The sequence below is a fragment of the Pantherophis guttatus genome, chromosome 4 (assembly GCF_059756535.1).
Source record: "Pantherophis guttatus breed Tessera chromosome 4, ASM5975653v1, whole genome shotgun sequence".
Lineage (NCBI taxonomy): Eukaryota > Metazoa > Chordata > Lepidosauria > Squamata > Colubridae > Pantherophis > Pantherophis guttatus.
Genome location: NC_142066.1, coordinates 2,987,249 through 3,013,194, shown reverse-complemented (window position 1 = coordinate 3,013,194; position 25,946 = coordinate 2,987,249). Strand labels below are relative to the sequence as shown.

At 48.6% G+C, this 25,946-nt stretch overlaps 1 protein-coding gene across 1 annotated transcript in view; it reads left to right on the top strand.

Annotated features, from left to right (window-relative positions):
- The first annotated feature begins 6,987 nt into the window (after positions 1 to 6,987).
- Positions 6,988 to 25,946, top strand: part of LOC132709327 (hydroperoxide isomerase ALOXE3-like) — a 34,732-nt gene continuing 15,773 nt past the window's right edge. Inside the window, exons 1-9 of the mRNA XM_087891631.1 lie at positions 6,988 to 7,420; positions 10,558 to 10,762; positions 13,157 to 13,241; positions 15,924 to 16,046; positions 16,587 to 16,690; positions 19,418 to 19,587; positions 20,625 to 20,768; positions 22,081 to 22,284; positions 24,761 to 24,847. Of these exons, the coding sequence (XP_087747757.1) occupies positions 7,274 to 7,420; positions 10,558 to 10,762; positions 13,157 to 13,241; positions 15,924 to 16,046; positions 16,587 to 16,690; positions 19,418 to 19,587; positions 20,625 to 20,768; positions 22,081 to 22,284; positions 24,761 to 24,847 (1,269 nt within the window). The 5' untranslated portion in view covers positions 6,988 to 7,273. The remainder of the gene's footprint in view (positions 7,421 to 10,557; positions 10,763 to 13,156; positions 13,242 to 15,923; positions 16,047 to 16,586; positions 16,691 to 19,417; positions 19,588 to 20,624; positions 20,769 to 22,080; positions 22,285 to 24,760; positions 24,848 to 25,946) is intronic.

Here is a 25,946-nt window from a genome sequence, read left to right as displayed (position 1 = left end):
ATGTTGAGTTCGGATCTTGTTCTGGGTGCTTCTGTCCTACAAATATTGTACTCGTTGGTGGATCCCTCAAGAGAGTAGACCTCTTTGAGAAGAGGTAGCTTGGTCTATCATGAAGAATGACTTGGCTTGGGGACGGGGGAATTTCCCCATCGTATCAAAGAAAACCAAGATGGCGGCTGCAATCACGAGATCAAATCTTTGTCTAATGTAGGTAATAGTAACCATTCATTTAGTGACCATTCCAAAGTTACAACGGCAAGAATAAAAAGTGATGGCTAACCTTTTTGCCATTGCGTGCCAGGAGCGGGGGGGAGGGGGTCGCACGCGTCCATGCCCACACCCATAATTTTATGCGCCCTGCTCCTGCGCATGTACGCACAACCCCTCCCACCCGCCCACCCCGCTCCTGGCACGTGATGGCATGGTAGGCCCATTTTTTGCTCCCCCCAGCCTCCAGAGCCTTTCTAGGAGTCTGGGGAGGGCAAAAACAGCCTTCCCCACCCTCCCGGAGGCCCTCCAAAGGCCGGAAATGGCCCGTTTGCCAACTTCCGGTCGCACCAGAAGTTGGCAAACGGGCTGTTTTTGGCCTCCAGTGGGGTGAGGAAGGCTGTTTCCGCCCACCCCAGACTCCTAGAAAGGCCCTGGAGGCTGGGGAGAGAGAAAAACGAGCCTTCCCCACCACCCCCTGAGGCCCTCCGGAGGCAGGAAACAGCCTGTTTCCGTATTTCTGGTGGGCCCAGAAGGCCCGAAAATCAACTGGCCGGCATGCGCATGCACGCTGGAGATGAGCCAACTGGAAAATTAAGCCCTACCCCCCAAAATAAGCCCCAGTTAAGATTGTCAGTCGGATGTATTTAGTACCGTATTTCCCCCCCAAAAAAATAAGACCTAACCGGAAAATAAGCCCTAATGTGTCTTTTGGAGCAAAAATTAATATAAGACTCGGTCTTATTTTCGGGGAAACACGGTACTTAACGACCATTGCCGTATCCCAAAGTCACGTGATCCCCTTTTGCGACCATCCGGCAAGCCAAATCGACGAGGAAGCCCAATTCACCAAACAACCTTACCAGCTGCGGTGATTCACTTAACCACGGGGTGAAGAATGCTCATAAAACGGGGCAAAAACTCACTTCCCAGATGTCTCGCCGAACGACAGAAATTTGGGGCTCTCTACGGTGGGTCGTAAATTGAGGGCTTACCTGTAAAGAGATGGGGATTATGGGATTTTTGGGGGGACACCTCTAGGCTGGGAGAAACAACAACTTCCACATTTTTCTGGACTAAAGGTTTAAAATGGTAAAGAATGATAATACCGGTATCAGGAGAACCAAACCAGCAGGAGAACTAAATTCAGCCGGTTCGGGCGAATCAGTGGAAATTGCAGATGGGCCTGTCCACTCGCTCCGGCGGTATGCTGTTCTATTTAGCCACGTTTTTGAGGCGGGGCGCACGTGCAGAAGGCCGGTGCATGCGCGGAAGGCCAGATACATGGCCGGAAGGTGCATGTGTGAAGCGAACGTGCGCGCGCAGGCCGAACTGGTGGTAAAAATACGTGAAATTCACCTCTGAGGAGAACATCTATTCGTGGTTACTTCAACTTCAAAGTCTTAAGTCGCCTCAAGACGAAGAACGGAGCCTGGTTCCAGCCTGAAGCCTCAAATCGAGTTCTTCTCACACAACAACCATTTGTGTAATTGTGGTTTGTGAACTCCGGGACAGTGGCGTCGGCGAGATTTCTCTTGTGGGTAACCGCCCGGAGTGTCTTTTTAAGCTCGTTCCATGATTTCCAATCGCGCCGGCTTGCGAAACAGCTCCACGACTCGGATCATTTACTGCCGGTTTTGCACCATGTTTTAAAAATGAAGTACGTTCTGTCGCAACCCGATGCGGATTTCGCCATCGCGCGTCCATAATGGCACCGTTTTGTAATTTTAAGGGCAGCCAGGGTTCTTAATATTTTAGGGTGTTTGCGGTGTTTTTTTTCCCCCGTTTCGGATGTGTTTCGGAGAGGACTAGACTTTTAAATAAGCGGACAAGAAAATTACTTTTATATATTTTTGAAATAAAAAAAAATGTGCCTTAGATCTAAAACGGTGTGATTTTGTCCTTTTTTTTTTTTTGCGGGCCAATTTAAAAAGTCCACGGCGCGGCTTATTGAAAAGGATGAAGGCTATTGCTTAGCGCATTGTAAGCCGCCCTGAGTCTCCGGAGAAGGGCGGCATATAAATCAAATTTAAAAAAAGAAAAAAGTGCTGGAGGAAAAATGAACCGATAACTTTTGGATATGGAAGCTGGAGATTTGGATTTCGAAGCTGGATTTAAAGCAAACCGCTCCCCTCCCTTCCTCCAGATTTTAGGGTATTTCTATAAGGGAAATGCTGGTTGCACAGAGGGTTGGACTAGATGACCTCAAAGGTCCCTTCCAATTTTGCAATTCTGTAACGGTCTCCTGCTGGAGCAGGGGGTTGGGCTAGATGACCTCCCAGGTCCCTTCCGACGTACGCCTAACCTCAACTTTTTACTTTTACGTAATAGCATAAACTAGCCATTTCTATAATAACAAACCTATCTAATCGGTAAAACCCAGAATCAAAGTTTCTTTCTTTTTTTTTTTTCCACCCCGAGCACAAAGTCCAGAAACGGTTTCCAAGTCGAAACAAAAGTAATTGTGTGCGGGTTCACCCTCTCTGCTCATTCCATCCATTTTTGCAGCCGTTGGGAACCACCAGGGTCCTTCCAAATGTCTAATCTATCTTCTCCAAACCAAGCTGAGATGGTTGCCGCCTGAATTTCTCAAACCGGCTTCCTGGAAATTTGCCAAAGAGGATTGAACTGGGCCTTCGATAAATCCTTTTAAAAATGTGAATTATTATCAGTAGGAGGCAGATTCAAAACCCGATTCGTCTCGGCATTGGAGTAGTGATGAGCTGTCTGCTGAAATAAAGCCACGTCATGACACACACACACACACACACACGCTTGAAAGTAAATCAGGACACCTGTAATTGTGGCGTCTTGTCTGACAAGACTGCTTATTTCACAGGAAATGTGCAGGTGTAAAGCCTGTAACCATGCTGGGCAGTTAGAAAGCTGATAAAAGCAACCAAGAGTTAAGCAACTTGCAGGCCTCAGCTAAAAGTTAGGACTAGAGATGGCCTGCAGCAAATAGAATGTGTATTAGATAACTCGTGGAGCAGAGGTGGTATTCAGCCGGTTCGGACTGGTTCAGGTGAACTGCTTGCGGTGACTGCAGTTGGGCCCACCCACACGCCCCGGTATAATGCCGTCGTATTTAGCCACGTTTTTGAGGCTGGGAGCACGCGCGGAAAGCGCACATGTGAAGCGAGCGTGCGCACACGCGGCAAACCGGTGGAAAGAATATGTGAAACCCACCGCTGTCCTGGAGCATCCATTAGCCAAGGCCAGGAGTCTGCAACCTTAAAACACTCAAAAGAGCCATTTGGACCCGTTTCCCACAGAAAAGAAAACACCGGGAGCCACAAAACCCTTCCCGGGCCTGACAATTTCTTGAGCGGCCACAAAACTAGCCTCTGTAGTTGAATTAAACGTTCTGATTTCTTCTGAAACTATTTTCACAGGAAGGGTTTTGTGGCTCCCGGTGTTTTCTTTTCTGTGGGAAACGGGTCCAAATGGCTCTTTTGAGTGATTTAAGGTTGCAGACCTCTGGGATAGGAGACCATCAGGAAATCTCAGGGAGGATGAAAGGATGTCCCGGAGCGAGACAGTGACCAACCCCCCCCTCCCCAAAGTTGGTCCGTCCATAAAAGCACTCTCAAAATACGAATTATAATCCTCTTCACCTCGCAAACAAAATCTGCACCCTGTCTTTTGAGTTCAAAGGAGACGGCGAATATTATTATTATGATTTTTTAAAATTGCAGACTATCCCCTCAGAGGATGAAAATGTTCCCGGGAGGGGAGAGAAAAAGGAAGGTCGACAATTAAATTTAAAATAAAATAAAATAAAATAGGTCAAAGTCTTGCAAATGCGTCGGACGACGGTAGCACCTGGAGGGCTCTGGTTATACCCTCTGCGGTCTCCAGGTGGCGCAATTGCTCTCTTCTGCCTGAGCATCCCTCTGCGGTATCTGCTAGGAATTTTTCTCGTCTTTTTGGAGGGCGTACCAATCCCTAGGGATGGGAGGGGGGCGGGAATGTTGAGATTGGATCAGTCCAATAGGCCAGATTGCTGGGGGACGACGACGACATGATAGCAGTATTCCAGTATTTGAGGGGCTGCCCCATAGACGAGGGGATCAACCTTATGGAATCATGGAATGCCTATTTTCTCCAAAACCCCTGAAGGCAGGACAAAAAAGCAACAGATGGAAACGAATCGAGGAGAGAAGCAACCTGGAAGGAAGGAGAAACTTCCTGACAGTGAGGACAATTCACCAGTGGAACAGCTCGCCACCAGAAGTTGTGGGTGCTTCATCACGGGGGCAGGGGTGGGTGGGTTTAAGAAGAGATTGGACAGTCACTTGGGTGAAATTGTCTAGGACAGGACAGGGTCTGCAACTTTAAACACTCAAAGAGCCATTTGGACCCGTTTCCCACAGAAAAGAAAACACCGGGAGCCACAAAACCTGCGTGGGCGTGGCCAACTTGACATCACTCACTTCTACCAGTCACATGACACCCCCCTAGCCACGCCTACCCAGCTGGTCATTAGGGCAGAGAACTGGTTGTTTAAAAACACCGGGAATCACAAAATCCTTTTGACATCTCTCCGTCCCCCCTCTCTCTCACTCTCTGTCCCCCCTTCTCTCTCTCTGTATCTCTCCCCCCTTCTCTCTCTCTGTATCTCTCTCTCCCACTCTCTCTGTATCTTTCTGTCTCTTCCCTAGCCGCTTCTCCATCCCCCGCCGTCGCCCTTACCCAGGAGTGGGTTCTAACCGGCTTTACTACACAGTTCTCTTTGTGCGTGCACTTTGCGCGCGATCGCCTCTTCGGTCGCGCGCTTTGCGCAAGCGTGTTGCGAAACTGCCCAGCTGAGTGGATTGCCGCACCTCTCAGCTGGGCGAAACAAGAAGAAATATAAGGTCGGAATAACGCGGGGGCAGGCGGGAGGGCCCAGCTCCCGAAGAAAGAGAACCGGTTCGGTGACGTAATAGCATCACCGCTACCGGTTCGGCCGAACCGGGCCGAACCGGGAGCAACTCACTACTGCCCTTACTTTCTCAGGCCAGGCCAGGCAAGGAGTGACTGGGAGGGGAGGGAGAGGGACGGGACCAGCCAGTGGTGGGATCACTTGACATGGAGCCACAGCATAGGGCCCAAAGAGCCACATGTGGCTCCAGAGCCGCAGGTTGCTGACACCTAGTATAAGACATCTTGCCTGAGCAGGAGGTTGGACTAGAAGACCTCCGAAGTCCCTTCCAGCTCTATTCGGACACCGAAAAACCCCAAGCTGAATCTCTGAAAAAGCAGAGCTCAGGTTCCCAAACTCTTGAGTGATTTTTGACCTGCAAAAAATAAATAAATAAATAAATAAAATATCAAAACATTTTCAAAGTTAAATCTAATTGCTCCCCAAATAGGTTTGGAAAAGGTCCACGGGGCTTTGATCTCCCAGCCCAAAAGCCAGGGGCACTGACCTGATGGAGTGCCTCGCCTGGATGATGGGTAGGTTGCTTCTCTGGAAGGGTACCAAGAAGGTCAGTCTGATTTAGGTCAGTTGAATTACAGAGCTGGCCTTCCCCTCATCTCTGTCCACACCTGTTTTTGGTGCCAGTCTGGCTCGTGTTTGTGGCTCGCTAAAGGATGGGATAGAAGAGGGTGAAATCTCTAAAACTGGGGTCTTGGAGAGCAGCAAGAATGGAATGGAATGGAATGGAATGGAATGGAATGGAATGGAATGGAATAGAATAGAATAGAATAGAATAGAATAGAATAGAATAGAATAGAATAGAATAGAATAGAATAGCGGTAGAAAATACGGAATGGAATAGAATGGAATAGAATAGAATATGGAATAGAATGGAATGGAATGGAACGGAACGGAACAGAACGGAACGGAACAGAACAGAACAACAGAACAGAACAGAACAGAACAGAATAGCGGTAGAAAATACGGAGAGGAGAGGAGAAGAGAAGAGAGAATTCAGAATTCAAATCAAATAGAATAGAGTTTAGAATAGAATAGAGAATAGAATTCAGAATTCGAGCAGAGCAGAACAGAACAGAATAGAGAAATAATAGAATGGAAGGGGAGGGGAGGGGAGGGGAGGAGGAGAGGAGAGGATTCAGAATTCAAAGCAAATAGAATAGAATTTAGAATAGAATAGAGAATAGAATAGAAAATAGAGAATAGAATAGAATTCAGAATTTGAATGGAATAGAACAGAATAGAATAGAATAAAGAGAAGAGAAGATAGAGAAGAGAAGAAAAAATAGAAGGGAACAGAATTGAGAATAGAATAGAATAGAATAATTTTTACAAATAAGTCATTTGTAAAAATAATACAGACGGTCCTTGAATTATGACTACAATTGCATAGAATGTGAAGGAGGTGTGTTTGTGTTTTACTTTTATAGTTATCACGTACACCGAAGATGGCATTTAATGTCGTTGTGCAAGGTGCAACGACAATAAAGTAACATAAAGTAAACAATTAAGCCCAACTTTTATGTCGCTAAGGGAAAAACATTCCTTAAGGGAGTCCGCCCCCATTTGACCACCATTCTTGCCCCCCCCGCCCCCGTCGTTTAGTGAACCGCTGGAGTTGTTAAAGGCGTCACACGGTCGTTAAGTGGCCTCCCCTGGACGTTGCTGGTCGGACACCGGCGTCCGTCATAAATCCGAAACCGCTCGCCAAGCAACTGAGCTTTTGATGTTCGGGAGGTTGCCAAACGGTCGCGAGCGTGAAAGAAAACCCGCCCGTCGTAACTTTCGGCCCGTCAACAAAACGGTTGTAAAGCCGAGGCGAGATAGCAAGAAACGGATCAAGGAAAAAAGAAGGAAGGAACGAATTGTGGTTCGTGCGATTAGGAGTGGAAAATTCCTTTGGAAAACAAATCCGAGAATGTAGACCTTCGGCCGCTTCCAAATCAGGGGAAAACCCATCGCCTTCCTTGCCCGAGGCGTGGGAGACGTGGCTGTCATTTATCCGTGGCAGGTGTCTGTGGCGTGTGAAACCTCCCTTGGGGAGGAGCCGCTCGGCATGTCCCAGCCCGTCCGTGGCACCGGCTCACCACAATCCTTCCTTGCCCGGCTGCGTTCTGAGCTCGCTCTTCCCCGGCTTCCCAAATGGCGACCTACAAAGTCTCGGTGGGCACCGGTGACATGATTTTAGCCGGCACCTACAGCACCATCTCCATCACCCTGGTGGGCCAACGGGCCGAAAGCGCCAAGCAGCGTCTGGACAAACTGGGGAAAGATTTCGTCCCCGGAGCTGTGAGTATTTTGGAGAGGGATTCGAAAGGGGGGTTCTGCCATGGGGGGGGGGTGTTATTTTTTTGGGGTCCTTGCGGCTCTCTTGAGCGGGTTGGTTTTCCTCGCGGACGTCTCGTGACCAGACTAGGGAACAACATCAGGGCCGGGAGGGAGTATGGGGTGTGTGTGTGGAGAAGGAGAAGGAGGAGAACAGTGGGGTCCTTGGTGCTCCCTGAGATTAGTTGTTTTCTTTGCAGACGTTTCGTGAGCAGAATAGGGAACAGCATCAGGGCAAGAAGGGAGTATGGGGTGTGTGGAGAGGAGGAGGAGAAGTGGGAGAGGGAGGGAGGGGGGAGGAGAAGGAAGAAGAAGAAGAAGAAGAAGAAGAAGAAGAAGAAGAAGAAGAAGAAGAAGGAGGAGGAGGAGGAGGAGGAGGAGGAGGAGGAGGAGGAGGAGGAGGAAAAAAGGAGGAGAAGAAGAAGAAGAAAAGGAGGAGAAGGAGAAGAAGGTGGAAGAAGAGGGGGAGGGGGAGGGGGAGGAGGAGGAGGAGGAGGAGGAGGAGGAGAAAAGAAGAAGAAGAAGAAGAAGAAGAAGAAGAAGAAGAAGAAGAAGAAGAAGAAGAAGAAAAGGAGGAGAAGGAGGAGGAGAAGAAGAAGAAAAGGAGGAAGAGAAGGAGAAGAAGGTGGAAGAAGAAGAAGAGGGGGAGGGGGAGGAGGAGGAGAAGAAGAAAAGGAGGAGGAGGAGGAGAAGAAGGAGGAAGAAGAAGAAGAAGAAAAGGAGGAGGAGAAGGAGAAGAAGAAGAAGAAAAGGAGAAGAAGGAGGAGGAGGAGGAGGAGGAGAAGTACTACTACTACTACTACTACTACTACTACTACTACTACTACTGTGGGGTCCTGGGTGCTCTGAGCTTGGTAGTTTTCTTGCAGACGTTTCGGGACCCAACTAGGTAACATCATCAGTGTTAGAAGGGTGTGTGGGGTTTGCTCTCGGTTTATATTGAGCCGTGGTGGCGCAATGGTTAGAGTGCAGTACTTGCAGGCTACTTCTACTGACTTCCGGCTGCCTGCAATTTGGCAGTTCGAATCCCACCAGGCTCAAGCCTTCCGTCCTTCCATCCGAGGTCGGTAAAACGAGGACCCGGATTGTTGGCGGGGGGGGGGGCAAGAATCTGATTCTGTAAACCGCTTAGAGCGGGCCGTAAAAGCCCGGTCAGGCGGTATATACTTCTAAGGGTTATTGCTATTGCTATATACAAGTGGATTGTTTGACTGGGCTTTTCTTAATTGTATGATGGTTCGTCTGAACTGGTAGCGGCAAACCACTTGTATATATACAGAGAGCAAACCCTTCTTCCTTCTAGAGCTGATGATGCCACCTAGATGGGTCATGAAACGTCTTCAAGAAAACAACCAAAGCCAAAGACCACCAAGGACCCCACAGTCCTCCTCCTCCTCCTCTTCCTCCTCCTCCCCCCCCCATCTTCCTTCCTCCACTCCTCAAACCCTTCCTCCCTTCTAGCACTGACGATGTTACCTACTTGGGTCATGAAACAAAACAATCAAAGCCAGAGAGCCCCAAGGACCCCACAGTCCTCCTCCTCCTTTCCACAAACCCCCCTCCCTTCTAGCACTGATGGCGTTCCCTAGCTGGGTCATGAGACGCCTGCGAGAAAATCACACAGCTCAGGGAGCACCCAAGACCTCCCAGCTCAGCCGTGAGCCGGAGAGAGATTCTCTCCTATAATTAGAGAGAGGAAATTGGCCAATTTTTTTTGGGTGGGAGCCTTGTAATTTCCCGATGCTTATTAAAAGCTGTTAAATCTTCCCGGGGGTGGGAGGCAGATTACCGGAGAAGAAAAGCTTCTGATTTTATTAAGAGGGGGAGGGAAATCTGCATGTCGTCTGCTCTCTTATGCGGGGATCTTTAAGGCTCGGCTAAGTTAGGCTTCTCTGCAACCATCTCAGCTGTTTTGTACGAGGCTCAGCGAGGCCGTTGGGTGGTATGGGGAAGGCAGGCGGGTAGAAAGTGGGAGATTTGGGAATTCTAGTCCCGCCTTGGGCATGAAGCTGGGTGGTCTTGGGCCAGCCCCCTTCTCTCAGCCCTAGAAATGTCAAAGGAAGGAAGGAAGGAAGGAAGGAAGGAAGGAAGGAAGGGAGGGAGGGAGGGAGGGAGGGAGGGAGGGAGGGAGGAAGGATCAGGGAGGAAGGGAGGAGGGAGGGAGAGAGGAATGAAAGGAAGGGAGGGAGGGAGGGAGGATGGAAGGGAGGGAGGAAGGAAGAATGAATCAGAGGAAGGAGGGAGGGAGGAAGGAGGGAGGAAGTAAAGGAGGGAGGGAGGGGGAAGGGAGAGGGAGGGAGGATGGAAGGGAGGAAGGAAGGAAGAATGAATCAGAGAGGAAGGAAGAAGGGAGGAGGGAGGAAGGAGGGAGGGAGAGAGAGGAAGAAAAGAAGGAAGGAAGGAAGGGGAAAGGGAGAGAGGGAGGAAGGAAGGAGGAATGAGTCAGAGAGGAAGGAAGGAAGGATGAATCAGAGAGGAAGGAGGGAGGGAGAGAGGAAGGAAAGAAGGGAGGGAAGGAGGGGGAGGGAGGAAGGAGGAATGAATCTGAGAGGAAGGAGGGAGGAGGGAGGGAGAGAGGAAGGGAGAGAGGGAGAGAGGGGAGAGGGAGGAAGGAGGGAGGGAGGAATCAGGGAGGAAGGGAGAAAGGATGGAAGGGAGGAAGGAAGGAAGAACGAGTCAGAGAGGAAGGAGGGGGGAGGGAGGGAGCGAGGGAGGGATAGAGGAAGGAAGGAAGGAGAGAGAGGAAGAAATGGAAGGAAGGAAGGAGGGAGAAAGGGAGAGAGGGAGAGAGGAAAGAGGAATGAATCAGAGAGGAAGGAGAGAAGGAAGGAAGGAAGGAAGGAAGGAAGGAAGGAAGGAAGGAAGGAAGGAAGGAAGGAAGGAAGGAAGGAAGGCCTTAAAAGCCCAGCTTCGTACACAAACACACTCACACACACACAATCTCTTCTTGGAAAGCCTCCAGCAATGGAGAGCACCCCACGACATCCAGTGGCAAGCTGTTCCGCTGGCTAATAGCTTTCGCGGCTCGGAAGTTTCTCCTTCATCCCAGACCGATCTCAGATCTCTTTCTCCGGTTTAGCCTAATCCGGTTTTGTCTCCAGGTGGACGAATACGAGGTGCCCTGCGAGCAGGACCTGGGACCCATCGTGCTGATCCGCCTTCACAAGGAGCCCTACCTCTTCTTCCCCAAGGACAACTGGTTCTGCAACTACGTCCAGGTGAAGACGCCTCGGGGGGAGACCTACCACTTCCCCTCCTACCAGTGGCTGGAGGGCTACTGCACCCTGACTCTGCGCGAAGGGACAGGTAGGACAATTTTGGACTCCTTCTCCTCCTCCTCCTCCTCTTCCCCTCCACACACACACACCTGGGAGGGAGGCAGTGGTGAAATCTAAAATTGGTTACTACCGGTTCTGTGGGCGTGACTTGGTGGGGGAGGGGGTGATAATGTGACTGGGTGGGCGTGGCCAATTTTTATTTTTTAACTTTTAAAACTCAGCTGGGATCGTCAGAGGCTTTTAAAAGAAAAAAAAGCCTCTGCCGATCAGGCAACTCGGCTGGGATCATCGGAGGCTTTTAAAAGAAAAAAAAACCTCTGCCGATCAGGCAACTCAGCTGGGATAGTCGGAGGCTTTTAAAAGAAAAAAAAGCCTCTGCCGATCAGGCAACTCGGCTGGGATCGTCGGAGGTTTTTAAAAGAAAAAAAAACCTCTGCCGATCAGGCAACTCAGCTGGGATAGTCGGAGGCTTTTAAAAGAAAAAAAAACCTCTGCCGATCAGGCAACTCAGCTGGGATCATCGGAGGCTTTTAAAAGAAAAAAAAACCTCTGCCGATCAGGCAACTCAGCTGGGATCATCGGAGGCTTTTAAAAGAAAAAAAAGCCTCTGCCGATCAGGCAACTCAGCTGGGATCGTCGGAGGCTTTTAAAAGAAAAAAAAGCCTCTGCCGATCAGGCAACTCAGCTGGGATCGTCGGAGGCTTTTAAAAGAAAAAAAAGCCTCTGCCGATCAGGCAACTCAGCAACTCTTCAGAGGCTGTAGAAAAAATGCTTTTAAAAGCCTCTGACGATCCCCGCTGAGCCAAGCGATCATCAGAGGCTTTTTTTATTTTTACTTTTAAAAGCATTTTTTCAGCCAAAGAGGTTGTAGAAAAAATGTTTTTAAAAGTAAAAAAAAAAAGCCTCTGATGATTGTGCAACTCAGTTGGGCAATGGGGAGGTGGGGCAGGGATTTTTGGTACCGGTTCTCCGAACCACCTGCCTCCATCGCTACCGGATCAGGCGATCCGGTCCAAACCGGAAACATTTCACCCCTGGAGGGAGGGGAGAAGGCAGGTGAGCCAGCCCCTCGGCCCCAGACCCAGCTGGGTGGGGGGGTGGTTCTGGAGAAGGGTCTTCAAGATACGGCCGAAGATGGCATGGTATACGGGTTAAGGTGCTTGCCTCGACACCAGGAGACTAGTGAGTTCTAGTTCCGCCTTAGCTATTCAAAGCCAGCTCAATGGCTTTGGGCCAATCACCAGGAGATGGGGAGTTCTAGTCCCACCTTAGGTATGAAAGCCGGCTAGGTAACTTTGGGCCAATCACCAGGAGATGGGGAGTTCTAGCTCTGCCCTAGGCATGAAAGGTGGCTGGATAACTTTGGATCAATCACCAGGAGACTGTGAATTCTAGTCCCGCCTTAGGTATGAAAGCCGGCTGGGTGACTTTGGCCAATCACCAGGAGATGGGGAGTTGTAGTTCCATCTTAGCCATTAAAAGCCAGTTAAATGACTTTGGGCCAATCACCAGGAGACAGTGAGTTCTAGTCCCGCCTTAGGTATGAAAGGTGGCTGGGTGACTTCGGCCAATCACCAGGAGATGGGGAGTTGTAGTCCTGCCTTAGGCATGTAAGCCAGCTGGGTGATTCTGGAGCCAATCACCAGGCGACGGTGAGTTCTAGTCCTGCCTTAGCTATGAAAGCCGACTAGATAACTTTAGGCCAATCACCAGGAGACTGTGAGTTCTAGTCCCGCCTTAGGCTTGAAAGGTGGCTGGGTGACTTTAGGCCAATCACCAGGAGATGGGGAGTTGTAGTTCTGCCTTAGCCATTAAAAGCCAGCTAAATGACTTTGGGCCAATCACCAGGAGACTGTGAGTTCTAGTCCTGCCTTAGGCATGTAAACCAGCTGGGTGATTCTGGAGCCAATCACCAGGCGACGGTGAGTTCTAGTCCTGCCTTAGCTATGAAAGCTGACTAGATAACTTTAGGCCAATCACCAGGAGACTGTGAGTTCTAGTCCCGCCTTAGGCACGAAAGCCTGCAAGGCGACTTTGGGCCAGTCCCTTCCTCTCAGCCCACCCCACCTCACAGGGTTGTCGTTGTGGGGAAAACAGGAGGAAGACAGATTATTCGATGAAGGGCCCCACCCCACCCCGATGTATGGTATTGCAATAACCAGCCTCCCCAGCACCCTTGCTGGCTGGGGATTAGCTATATCCGGTACCTCCGGGTGCCAGGCCGGAGATACGTGGGATTAAAAGATCCGGTGAAACGGTGCCTCTGAGCATGCAAAGAATTTCCAGCACTCAACAGCCTCCTTGGTTCATTAGGGAAAGCTGAGCTCCCAGGCAACAAGGTGTCCCGTGTTTGGGGGGGGGCGACTTCCCCACTCTGACCCCCCCCCCCCAAACCGGCCTTCGGTTCTCTTTTTTCCTGCAGCCAAAACGATCGAAGACGATGCAGGGAGCCCCACTCTGTTGGCTCATCGCAAGAAAGAGCTGGCCACAAAGCAGGAAAGCTACGGGTGAGTCGAGCAAAGCCCCCCCCCACTCTGCCCCCCTTCTCTCTCTTCAGGGACTCACCGGGAGCCCCAAAGCAGGGGTGAAATGTAAAATTTGTCACTACCGGTTCTGTGGGCGTGGCTTGGTGGGCGGGGGTAATGTGACTGGGTGGGCGTGGCCAATTTTTCTTAAAAAATAAAACTTTTCAAAGCATTTTTTCTAATGCTTTGAAAAGCCTCTCTGACGATCAGGCAACTCAGCTGGGATCGTCAGAGAGACCTTTTTTAAAAATGCTTTGAAAAGCCTCTCTGCCGATCAGGCAACTCATCTGGGATCGTCAGAGAGGCTTTTTTAAAAATGCTTTGAAAAGCCTCTCTGCCGATCAGGCAATTCAGCTGGGATCGTCAGAGAGGCTTTTTAAAAAATGCCTCTCTGCCGATCAGGCAACTCAGCTGGGATCGTCAGAGAGGCTTTTAAAAAATGCTTTGAAAAGCCTCTCTGCTGATCAGGCAACTCAGCTGGGATCGTCAGAGAGGCTTTTAAAAAAATGCCTCTCTGCCATCAGGCAACTCAGCTGGGATCGTCAGAGAGGCTTTTAAAAAAATGCCTCTCTGCCGATCAGGCAACTCAGCTGGGATCGTCAGAGAGGCTTTTTAAAAAATGCCTCTCTGCCGATCAGGCAACTCAGCTGGGATCGTCAGAGAGGCTTTTTAAAAAATGCCTCTCTGCCATCAGGCAACTCAGCTGGGATCGTCAGAGAGGCTTTTTAAAAAATGCCTCTCTGCCGATCAGGCAACTCAGCTGGGATCGGCAGAGAGGCTTTTTAAAAAATGCTTTGAAAAGCCTCTCTGCCGATCAGGCAACTCAGCTGGGATCGTCAGAGAGGCTTTTTAAAAAATGCCTCTCTGCTGATCAGGCAACTCAGCTGGGATCGTCAGAGAGGCTTTTTAAAAAATGCCTCTCTGCCATCAGGCAACTCAGCTGGGATCGTCAGAGAGGCTTTTAAAAAATGCCCCTCTGCCGATCAGGCAACTCAGCTGGGATCGTCAGAGAGGCTTTTTAAAAAATGCCTCTCTGCCATCAGGCAACTCAGCTGGGATCGTCAGAGAGGCTTTTTAAAAAATGCCTCTCTGCCATCAGGCAACTCAGCTGGGATCGTCAGAGAGGCTTTTTAAAAAATGCCTCTCTGCCATCAGGCAACTCAGCTGGGATCATCAGAGAGGCTTTTTAAAAAATGCCTCTCTGCCATCAGGCAACTCAGCTGGGATCGTCAGAGAGGCTTTTAAAAAAATGCCTCTCTGCCATCAGGCAACTCAGCTGGGATCGTCAGAGAGGCTTTTTAAAAAATGCCTCTCTGCCATCAGGCAACTCAGCTGGGATCGGCAGAGAGGCTTTTAAAAAAATGCCTCTCTGCCGATCAGGCAACTCAGCTGGGATCGTCAGAGAGGCTTTTTAAAAAATGCCTCTCTGCCGATCAGGCAACTCAGCTGGGATCGTCAGAGAGGCTTTTTAAAAAATGCCTCTCTGCCATCAGGCAACTCAGCTGGGATCGTCAGAGAGGCTTTTTAAAAAATGCCTCTCTGCCGATCAGGCAACTCAGCTGGGATCGTCAGAGAGGCTTTTTAAAAAATGCCTCTCTGCCGATCAGGCAACTCAGCTGGGATCGTCAGAGAGGCTTTTTAAAAAATGCCTCTCTGCCGATCAGGCAACTCAGCTGGGATCGTCAGAGAGGCTTTTTAAAAAATGCCTCTCTGCCGATCAGGCAACTCAGCTGGGATCGTCAGAGAGGCTTTTTAAAAAATGCCTCTCTGCCGATCAGGCAACTCAGCTGGGATCGGCAGAGAGGCTTTTTAAAAAATGCTTTGAAAAGCCTCTCTGCCGATCAGGCAACTCAGCTGGGATCGTCAGAGAGGCTTTTTAAAAAATGCCTCTCTGCCGATCAGGCAACTCAGCTGGGATCGTCAGAGAGGCTTTTTAAAAAATGCCTCTCTGCCATCAGGCAACTCAGCTGGGATCGTCAGAGAGGCTTTTAAAAAATGCCCCTCTGCCGATCAGGCAACTCAGCTGGGATCGTCAGAGAGGCTTTTTAAAAAATGCCTCTCTGCCATCAGGCAACTCAGCTGGGATCGTCAGAGAGGCTTTTTAAAAAATGCCTCTCTGCCATCAGGCAACTCAGCTGGGATCATCAGAGAGGCTTTTTAAAAAATGCCTCTCTGCCATCAGGCAACTCAGCTGGGATCGTCAGAGAGGCTTTTTAAAAAATGCCTCTCTGCCATCAGGCAACTCAGCTGGGATCATCAGAGAGGCTTTTTAAAAAATGCCTCTCTGCCATCAGGCAACTCAGCTGGGATCGTCAGAGAGGCTTTTAAAAAAATGCCTCTCTGCCATCAGGCAACTCAGCTGGGATCGGCAGAGAGACCTTTTTAAAAATGCTTTGTGCATTTCCGTCTCCTGCCTGGTGCCCAAGCCCCGCTGTCCTTTTGGACTCCAACTCCCATAATTCCCATGCACCGACGACCTTGCAACCCAGCCCCCGTGGAGGGCGCCAGGTTGGGGAAGAACGCGACGCGCAATTCACCTCCGACGCATAACCTTCTTCGCCTATTGCATCATGTAGCCAGGAGTTCCATAGTCTCTTTTGTGTGTATGTGTGTCTGTTTAAAAAAAAAAAAAAAAATCTTTGGGCCTGGATTTTCTCACCACAGCTGGAAGAACTACGCTCCGGGCTGGCCCAGGTGCGTGGATGCCCACACCACCGATGACCTGCATTCGAATTCAAAGTATGCGCTCAGCAAAACCACCGTCTTTGCCGTTCGCACCCTCAAGTCGTGAGTAACGGACGTTTGTGGGTCGGGATCTGGGTTTTTAGCTTCGGCAGAACAAGAATGAGAGAGCTGGGAGGGACCTTGGAGGTCTTCTAGACTCACCCTCTGCTCGAGCGGGAGAGCCAATAGCATTTCAGACAAATGGCGGTCCAGTTTTCAGTTCCCCACAACTTCTAGTGGCAAGGCGTTCCACTGGTTAATTGTTCTAGGAGGTCAGCATTTGAGGTCTCTCTTTCACTCCTAGTAAAACAGAGAGAGGATAACGTATGTTGGAAATGCAGAAGATCCTGATTGGGAGATGTACCTTGAGGGCATCTAATCTGACCCTCCGCCAAGCGCACGCTAAGTTCAAAACCAAGGGAATTTTTCACCACCTTGGAGGAAATTTGCCATTTAAATTCAATAATAAGGTTACGATTCCAGGGAGGCTGTCGCAGCGATGTCCGGCCTTAGCAACTTTGAAGATGGGGAGTGGGGGGCCTTCAACTCCCAGAATCTCCCCCCCCCCCACCAGCTCACCTGTCCTTGTCCTCGTCCTCGCAGGGAGATTGAACTGAGGCTGAAGGGCTTCTCGGACCTGGTGGAATCGTGGGAGAGTCTGGATGATCTCCGCAAAATCTTTTGGTTTCACAAAACTCCCGTCACAGGTGGGTCTCCCTTTTGCCAAGCGGTCCAGAAACAAGATAGCACAGATGATGGGAGGGAGAGGGAGGGAGGGAGGGACGGAGGGAGGGAGGGAGGGAGACAGAGAGAGATGATAGGCAGACAGGCAGACAGGCAGGCAGACAGATAGATATGATGGATGGATGGATGGATGGATGGATGGATGGATGGATGGATGGATGGAGAGATAGAGATGATGGATGGATGGGTGCGTGGAGATAGATAGATAAGGGATGGATGGAAAGATAGAGATGATGGGTGGATGGATAAAGAGAGATAGATATGATGGATGGATGGATGGAGAGAGATGATGGATGGATGGATGGATGAATGGATGGGTGGGTGGATGGAGATAGATAGAAAAGATGGATGGATGGATAGAGAAATAGATATGATGGATGGAGAGATAGAGATGGTGGATGGATGGTTGGATGGGTGGGTGGGTGGATGGAGATAGATAGATAGATAAGGGATGGATGGAGAGAGATGATGGATGGGTGGATGGATGGATGGATAGAGAAATAGATATGATGGATGGAGAGATAGAGATGGTGGATGGATGGATGGATGGATGGATGGAGATAGATAGATATGATGGATGGATGGAGAGATAGAGATGATGGATAGATGGATAAATAGAGAGATAGAGATGATGGATGGATGGAAAGAGAGATGATGGATGGATGGGTGGTGATAGATAGATATGATGGATGGATGGATGGAGAGAGATGATGGATGGATGGATGGGTGGGTGGATGGAGATAGATAGATAAGATGGATGGATGGAGAGATAGAGATGATGGATGGATGGAGAGATAGAGATGATGGATGGATGGAGAGAGATGATGGATGGGTGGATGGGTGGGTGGATGGATGGGTGGGTGGATGGATGGATGGGTGGGTGGGTGGATGGAGATAGATAGAAAAGATGGATGGATGGAGAGATGGATGGATTGATGGATGGATGGATGGATAGAGAAATAGATATGATGGATGGAGAGATAGAGATGGTGGATGGATGGATGGATGGAGATAGATAGATATGATGGATGGATGGAGAGATAGAGATGATGGATGGATGGATAAATAGAGAGATAGAGATGATGGATGGATGGAAAGAGAGATGATGGATGGATGGGTGGTGATAGATAGATATGATGGATGGATGGATGGAGAGAGATGATGGATGGATGGGTGGGTGGATGGAGATAGATAGATAAGATGGATGGATGGAGAGATAGAGATGATGGATGGATGGAGAGATAGAAATGATGGATGGATGGATGGATAGAGAAATAGACATGATGGATGGATGGAGAGAGAGATGATGGATGGATGGATGGATGGAGATAGATAAGATGGATGGATGGAGAGATGGAGATGATGGATGGATGGAGAGAGAGATGATGGATGGATGGATGGATGGATGGATGGATGGATGGATGGAGATAAATAGATAGATAAATAGATAGATATGATGGATGGATGGAAGTATGGATGGATGGATGGATAGAGAGAGAGAGAGAGGTAGGTAGGTAGGTAGGAAGGTAGGTAGGAAGGTAGATTGGATGGATGGATGAAGAGAGAGAAAGAGAGAGAATGGATGATAAAAAGCTATAAACAAGAGAGACACAAAGAGTTTTTCCCCTCCTCTATTCCCAATATTTATTTAGCTTTACCGGATTATTCCTGGAGATGAGAAAAGAAAGAGAGGAAGAGAATAGCTTTTCCTCTCCTGTTTTCTCCACTCCGCATATAATTTTATGCCTTTCCAAAGGGGCTTCCCGTTTTTCTCCTTTTTTTTTTCCTAAGTCCCCAAACAGCCAAATATTGCCTTTTATTTTCTCTCTCTCTCTTTCTCTCTCTCTCTCTCTCTCTCAATAAAGATGCATCAGTTGCATTGTGGCCCTCGCGCCTTTCCTTGCTTCCAACCGAGAGACGGGCGGGATGGACCTTTGATAAATAAACGCAATAAATTATTTTTGAAGGAAAACATCAAAAGGACGCTTGGATATTTTTATTCCCCTTGGATATTAAAAGAATATCCGCCCCATCCCGCTAACTGCAATACATGTAGGATTAATCTCTCTCTTGCAATACAGCTAGTTTTGTGCCTCATTTTACGACCTTGCTGGCCGACGTCGCTAAGTGAATCATTGCGGTCGCAAAAATCAGATCGCGTGACACCCACCCCGCCCGGGGACACGGCGACCGTCTTAAAATACGTTGCCAATCATCCAAATTTTGATCCCGTAACCACGGGGATTCTTCAAAGGCCGTAAGCAGAGGTGATATTCAGCCGGTTCGGGCCGGTTCAGACCGGTTCGGCTGAATCGCTAGCAGATATTGCTGGTGGATTCGTCCACCCGTCCCGGCTCTATGCCGTCCGATTTAGACACTTCGTTGAGGCCGTGTGCATGAGCAGAAGTATTGCATGTGAGCGAACCGGTAGGGCAAGTAAGTGAGTACTAACCCTAGTCGTAAGTGTGAAATATGGGCACGAGTCCCCATTTCTCACAGCCGTTCGTAACTTTGAACGGTCACTCAACGAATGGTTGTAAATACCTGTACTACACCCCGGAGGTGCGATCACCATGTTGTATCCTGTCCTACCCTTCCCTTCCCTTTCTTTCCTTCTTAAATGCCTCCATATTTAGCCGTAGCAAAGAGGCCCTCACAACCTTCTCTAAGAAGCCTTTCTGTAAATCCAGAATACGTCATGGACCATTGGATGGACGATGATTTCTTCGGGTACCAGTTCCTCAACGGAGTCAACCCCGTCCTGCTCCGCCAATGCACCGAGATCCCCAAAAACCTCCCCGTGACGGAAGAGATGGTGGCTGGAAGCTTGGGAAAGTCCACCCTTGAAGAAGAACTGAAGGTAACTTTAGGTGGACCCATCGGATGGGTGGGAGAAGATGGGCCATTTGGGGATTTGAGAACCTTCCAAAGACCGATAAAAGGGGGATGTTTATAGCTCGGGGTGCCGACCTTCCAAGAAGATCTCCTCACAAGGATCTGAGTTTAACTGAAAACAGATTAACAAAGTTGGAAGGGACCTTGGAGGTCATCTAGTCCAACCCCCACCCCCATCCAGGCAGGAGACCCTACACCATTTCTGACAAGATGGCAGTCCGGTCTCCTTCAGGTGCTTTGGAAAATAGCTTGAGCCCCTTCCTCCTCTCTGTGGCAGCCCCCCAAATATTGGAAGACTGCTATCCTGTCTCCCCTGGTCCTTCTCTTCACTAGACTAGCCATGCCCAGTTCCTGCAACCATTCATTGTATGTTTGAGCCTCCAGTCCCCTAATCATCTTGGTTGCTCTTTTCTGCACTTTTTCTAGAGTCTCAAGATCTTTTTTATAGTGTGGTGACCAAAACTGGATGCAGTACTCTAGGTGTGGTCTTACTAAGGCTTTATAGAGTGGTATTAGTACCTCCCTTGATCTTGATTGTGTCCCTCTGTTAATGCAATTTAGGGTTGTTAGAGTTGGAGGATGCTAAATCGGAATAGAATTCAGATTGGGGAGATGGGCCCTTTATGGTAGAACTCAAAACACGTTCTTCCTTCATGGTGGAACCCAAAATATGTTCTTCCTTCATGGTAGAACCCAAAACACGTTCTTCCTTCATGGTAGAACCCAAAACACGTTCTTCCTTCATGGTAGAACCCAAAACATGTTCTTCCTTCATGGTAGAACCCAAAACATGTTCTTCCTTCATGGTAGAACCCAAAACACATTCTTCAGTGCTATTCCCCCTTTCTAAAATGGGAATGACACTGGGTTGGTCTCTTCTGATGATTGCGAAGAGAAGACCTGAATCCTTCGGGGCCCAATTGGGAAATCTGGATTTTCCAGAATTGCAGGCCTATGTTTCATTCACACCTGTCTTCCTTCATCTCTTTCTCTCCTACCCAGAAGGGGAACCTCTTCATCGCTGACTACAAGATCCTGGAGGACATCCCGACCACCAAACTGAATGGGAAGCACCAGTTTCTCGCAGCCCCAATTTGCCTGTTGTACCTCAATTCAGAGCAACAGATGATGCCGATAGCTATCCAGGTAATGTTGATCAGTGTTTTTCAACCTTGGTCCTTCAAAGATGGGTGGAGATAGCTGAACTTCAATTCCAAGAATTCCATGCTTCAGATTTGTGGTCCAACTCCCAGAATTCCATGTTTAAGATAGATGGACTCAACTCCTAGAATTCCATGGTTCAGATAGGTGGACCTAACTCTCAGAATTCCATGTTTAAGATAGATGGACTTCTAAAATTCCATGTTTAAGATAGGTGGATCTAACTCTCAGAATTCCATGTTTAAGATAGGTGGACTTCTAAAATTCCATGTTTAAGATAGGGGAACCAACTCCCAGAATTCCATGCTTCAGATAGGTGGACTTCAACTCCTAGAATTCCATGGTTAAGATAGATGGACTTCAATCCCCAGAATTCCATGGTTCAGATAGGTGAACCTAACTCTCAGAATTCCATGTTTAAGATAGGTGGACTTCGACTCCTAGAATTCCATGGTTAAGATAGGTGGACTTCAATTCCTAAAATTCCATGGTTCAGATAGGTGGACCTCAAGTTCCAGCATTCCATGCTTAAGATAGGTGGACCTAACTCTCAGAATTCCATATTTCAGATAGGTGGACTTCAACTCCTGGAATTTCATGCTTAAGATAAGTGGAGTTCAACTCCCAGATATCTGTGCTTATGGACTGTGAGGTCCTTGGCGCTCTCTGAGCTTGGTTGTTTTCTTGTAGATGTTTCATGACCCAACTACGTAACAACATCAGTGTTAGAAGGGAGTGGGGTTTGTGGAATAAAGGAGGAGGAGGAAGAGGAGGAGGAGGAGAAGGAGGAGGAGAAGGAGAAGGAGAAGGAGAAGGAGGAGGAAGAGGAAGAGGAGGAGGAGGAGGAGGAGGAGGAGAAAGAGGAGGAGGAGGAGGAGAAGGAGGAGGAGAAGGAGAAGGAGAAGGAGGAGGAAGAGGAAGAGGAGGAGGAAGAGGAGAAGGAGGAGGAGGAGGAGGAGAAGGAGAAGGAGGAGAAGAAGGAGGAGAAAGAGAAGGAGAAGGTGAAGGAGAAGGAGAAGGAGAAGGAGGAGGCGGAAGAGCTGGAGGAAGAAGAGGAGAAGGAGAAGGAGGAGAAGGAGAAGGAGAAGGAGAAGGAGAAGGATGACAACTGTGAGGTCCTTGATGCCCTCTGAGCTTGGCTGTTTCCTCGCCGAAGTTTCATGACCCAACTCCGTAACAACATCAGTAGAAGAAGGCAGGAGAGCTTGCTCTCTGATTATGGGACAATTGGGAAACCAGTTGGGCCCATGGAGTTGTTGAATGTCCTGAAAATCCACTTTCTCCTTCCCCTCCCCAGCTGAGCCAGACCCATAGCATGGAAAGCCCCATCTTCCTGCCCACAGACCGTAAGTGGGACTGGACTTTAGCCAAGATCTGGGTGCGAATGGCCAACTTCCACGTCCACGAGGTCATCACCCACCTCCTGGAAGCCCATTTCCATTGTGAGGTCTACGCCATGGCCACCCTTCGCCAGCTCCCCATGTGTCACCCTATTTACAAGGTAATTGTTCTTGAGAACGGGATGTCCCAGCGCTGGGTCTCTCCTGGGCACCTGGGGAGGGGTTCCCGGAGATAATCTGGAGGGAGATTTTTTGGGGGGGGCAAGGGGAGACACACGTTGAGAGAGCCAACTTCTTGGGTTTGTTTTTGAAGATGGGTTGGTTGGTGGCCTTCAAAACCAACCTGAGAAGACGACCGTGGAGATTTTGAAAAGGCAGGGACTACGGGATCACCCAGTTAGGTTGACCTTATCGACATTTTGAGGGGGGGGATCTACTACACGAGTGGTAGCATTGCAACGCTGGCATAGAGGGAGAGCAGAGGACAGCGAAAGATAAAACTCTGAAACTTTTGCCTGCAAAATCCCTTTGAAGCTTGGTTGTCGTGGAGATCAGGGGAGGGGGGCACATTCCTGAGAAATGACGGGGAAAAGAAGTCTGAAGAATGACTTGGAAGACAGCCAATGAGAAGCAGAGTCTTGGGGGTCGGAAAGGGAGGGATTGGGGGGCAAAAGGTCAGTCTTGTCCGCGCGGAGTCATGATCGGGTGGCTGAGCTCAATTAAAGATTTCCTTAAAGATTGGCAGTTTGGAAATTCATTTAATTTTGAGATAGCACCGCAGTCTGACGACGAGTTTTTTAAACTTGGCCCCTTTAAGAGGGGGAACTTCAACTCCCAGAATCCCCCACATTATATTCCACGGTGAAGTCTAAGCAGTATCTCTTCTTTCCTTCCTTCCTTTTTCCTCCCTCTTGTCCTTTCTGTTCTGTCCTTCCTTTGGTCTATTCCTTTCTTCCTTCCTTCCATCCCTCCCTCCCACCTTTCCTTCTTTTCTATTTTCCTCCCTCCCATCTTCCCTTCTCTCTCTCTCTCTCCTTCCTTCCTCCCTTCCTTCTTCTCCGTTTTCCTCTCTTTCTCCCATCCTCCCTTCTCTGTTTCTCTTTCCTTCCTTCCTTCCGACTGTCCTTCCTTCCTTTCCTCTCCCTCCCTCCCTTCTTTTCTATTTTCCTCTTTCCTCCTTCCTTCCTTCCTTTTCTTTCTTTCTTTTCCTTTTCTTCTTTTTCTTTCTTTCCTTCCTTCCTTCCTTCCTCCCTTTTCTATCTCCTTCCTTCCTTATTTTGAATTTCCTCCCTTCCTCCTTTTTCTCTGCCTTTCCTTCCTTCCTTCCTTCCTTCCCTTTTCTATTTTCCTCCTTCCTTCTCTCTCTCTTTTTTTCCTTCCTTCCTTCCTCCCCTCCCCTCTCTTCCTTCTTTTCTATTTTCCTCCCTCTCTTCTTTCTTTCTTTTTTCTTCTTTCCTCTTTTCGATCTCCTTCCTTCCTTATTTTGAATTTCCTCCCTTACTCCTTTCTCTCTGTCCTTCCTTCCTTCCTTCCTTTTTCCTCCTTCCTTCCTCCCCTCCCTTCCCTTCCCTCTTTTCTATTTTCCTCCCTCTCTTCCTCCTTTCTGTCTTTCTTTCTTTCTTTCTTCTTTTTTTCTTCCTCTTTTCTAACTCCTTCCTTCCTTATTTTGAATTTCCTCCCTTCCTCCTTTTTCTCTGCCCTCCCTTCCTTCCTTCCTTCCCTTCTCTTCTTTCTTTTCTATTTTCTTCCTTCCTTCTCTCTCTTTCTTTCTTTTCCTTCCTTCCTTCCTCCCCTCCCCTCTTCCTTCTTTTCTATTTTCCTCCCTCTCTTCTTTCTTTCTTTCTTTCTTTCTTTCTTTCTTTCTTTCTTTCTTTCTTTCTTCTTCCTTCTTTCCTCTTTTCGATCTCCTTCCTTCCTTATTTTGAATTTCCTCCCTTACTCCTTTCTCTCTGTCCTTCCTTCCTTCCTTCCTTTTTCCTCCTTCCTTCCTCCCCTCCCCTCGCTTCCTTTCCCTCTTTTCTATTTTCCTCCCTCTCTTCCGCCTTTCTGTCTTTCTTTCTTTCTTTCTTCTTTTTTTCTTCCTCTTTTCTATCTCCTTCCTTCCTTACTTTGAATTTCCTCCCTTCCTCCTTTTTCTCTGCCTTTCCTTCCTTCCTTCCCTTCTCTTCCTTCTTTTCTATTTTCCTCCTTCCTTCACTCTCTCTCTTTCTTTCTTTTCCTTCCTTCCTTCCTCCCCTCCCCTCTCTTCTTTCTTTTCTATTTTCCTCCCTCTCTTCCTTCCTTCCTTCCTTCTTTCTTTCTTTCTTTCTTCCTTCCTTCCTTCCTTCCTTCCTTCCTTCCTTCTTTCCTCTTTTCTATCTCCTTCCTTCCTTATTTTGAATTCCCTCCCTTACTCCTTTCTCTCTGTCCTTCCTTCCTTCTTCCTCCTTCCTTCCTCCCCTCCCTTCCCTTCCCTCTTTTCTATTTTCCTCCCTCTCTTCCTCCTTTCTGTCTGTCTTTCTTTCTTCTTTCTTTCTTCCTCTTTTCTATCTCCTTCCTTCCTTATTTTGAATTTCCTCCCTTCCTCCTTTCTCTCTGTCTTTCCTCCCTCCCTCCCTCCCTTCCCTTCCCTTCCCTTTCTTTTTTTCTTCATTTCAGCTCCTGATACCCCATACCCGTTACACCCTCCATATTAATACGCTTGCTCGGACCAATCTTATCCAGCCCGGTGGAGTCTTTGATAAGGTAAGAAATCTTCAAAAAAGGAAAGATATTTTGACAACAGAAAGGTTGGCCTGCACATTCTACATCACGAGTTCAACCCAAAAAAAAACTTCAAACATGCATATTTTAGAGCCTGCCAACCCAAATAACTTTGCTTTTATGTATTTTATTTTGTCAATTTGAAATATGAAATATAATTCCTGTGAGCGTCTAACATTCACCACTCTGCATTTCTTTTCAATAGCTCTCCGTTTCTTTACACGGTCCTTCAAACCAGCGTTTCTCAACCTTGGCGATTTTAAGACGCGTGGACTTCAACTCCCAGAATTCCTCAGTTGGCTGGGGAATTCTGGGAGTTGAAGTCCACGCGCCTTAAAAGTGCCTTATCTTGAAAAAGGCTGGACTGAATTAGAGAAATGTAAAAAATACGGCTCTACTCAACTCTACTAAAAGTACTTGGTGATGTCGAAGTAGCCGAAGATCCGGACTTTCTAACGCAGGGATCTCCAAACATGGCAACTTTGTGGACTTCAACTCCCAGGATTCCGCGACCGGCTGAGGAATTCTGGGAGTTGAAGTCCACACGTCTTAAAAGCTGCCAAGTTTGGAGACCCCTGTTCTAACAGATTAGAAACGTAGCCGAGGAACCCGCAGACGATTTAGAAGATCCCGACGAGACCCTAGAATGACCAATTGGAAACCAAACCAACAATCCCTGGTCAGATGTTCTCCTCCATCTTCCTCCATAGATGAGTTCCTTGGGTTTCTATCACTAGCTCTGACTCCACCCCCCCCCTTTCGCTCCTCTTTTAGTCCCTCTGGGAGGGGCCATTCATCGTCCACCTGTGGCTTTACTCCTGAGTCGACCCTTGTTCTTTAGCTGTTCCTTTCGTCTGGCAACTCTGTGCATTCGCACACCGGGAACAGGGTCCAGCTGCTCTTCTGCCCCACTGATGTCTGACTCGGAAGGCGGCTGATAACTGGCATACGGCCCTGGCCCCCTCTCTGCCTCCGACACAGAGCCCTCATCAGAGCCTTCCCCAGACCCCAGGACTGTTCTGTCCCCATCCCACACGCGCACACACCAACAGACGTTCAAGAGTTAAAGACCAAACCAGCC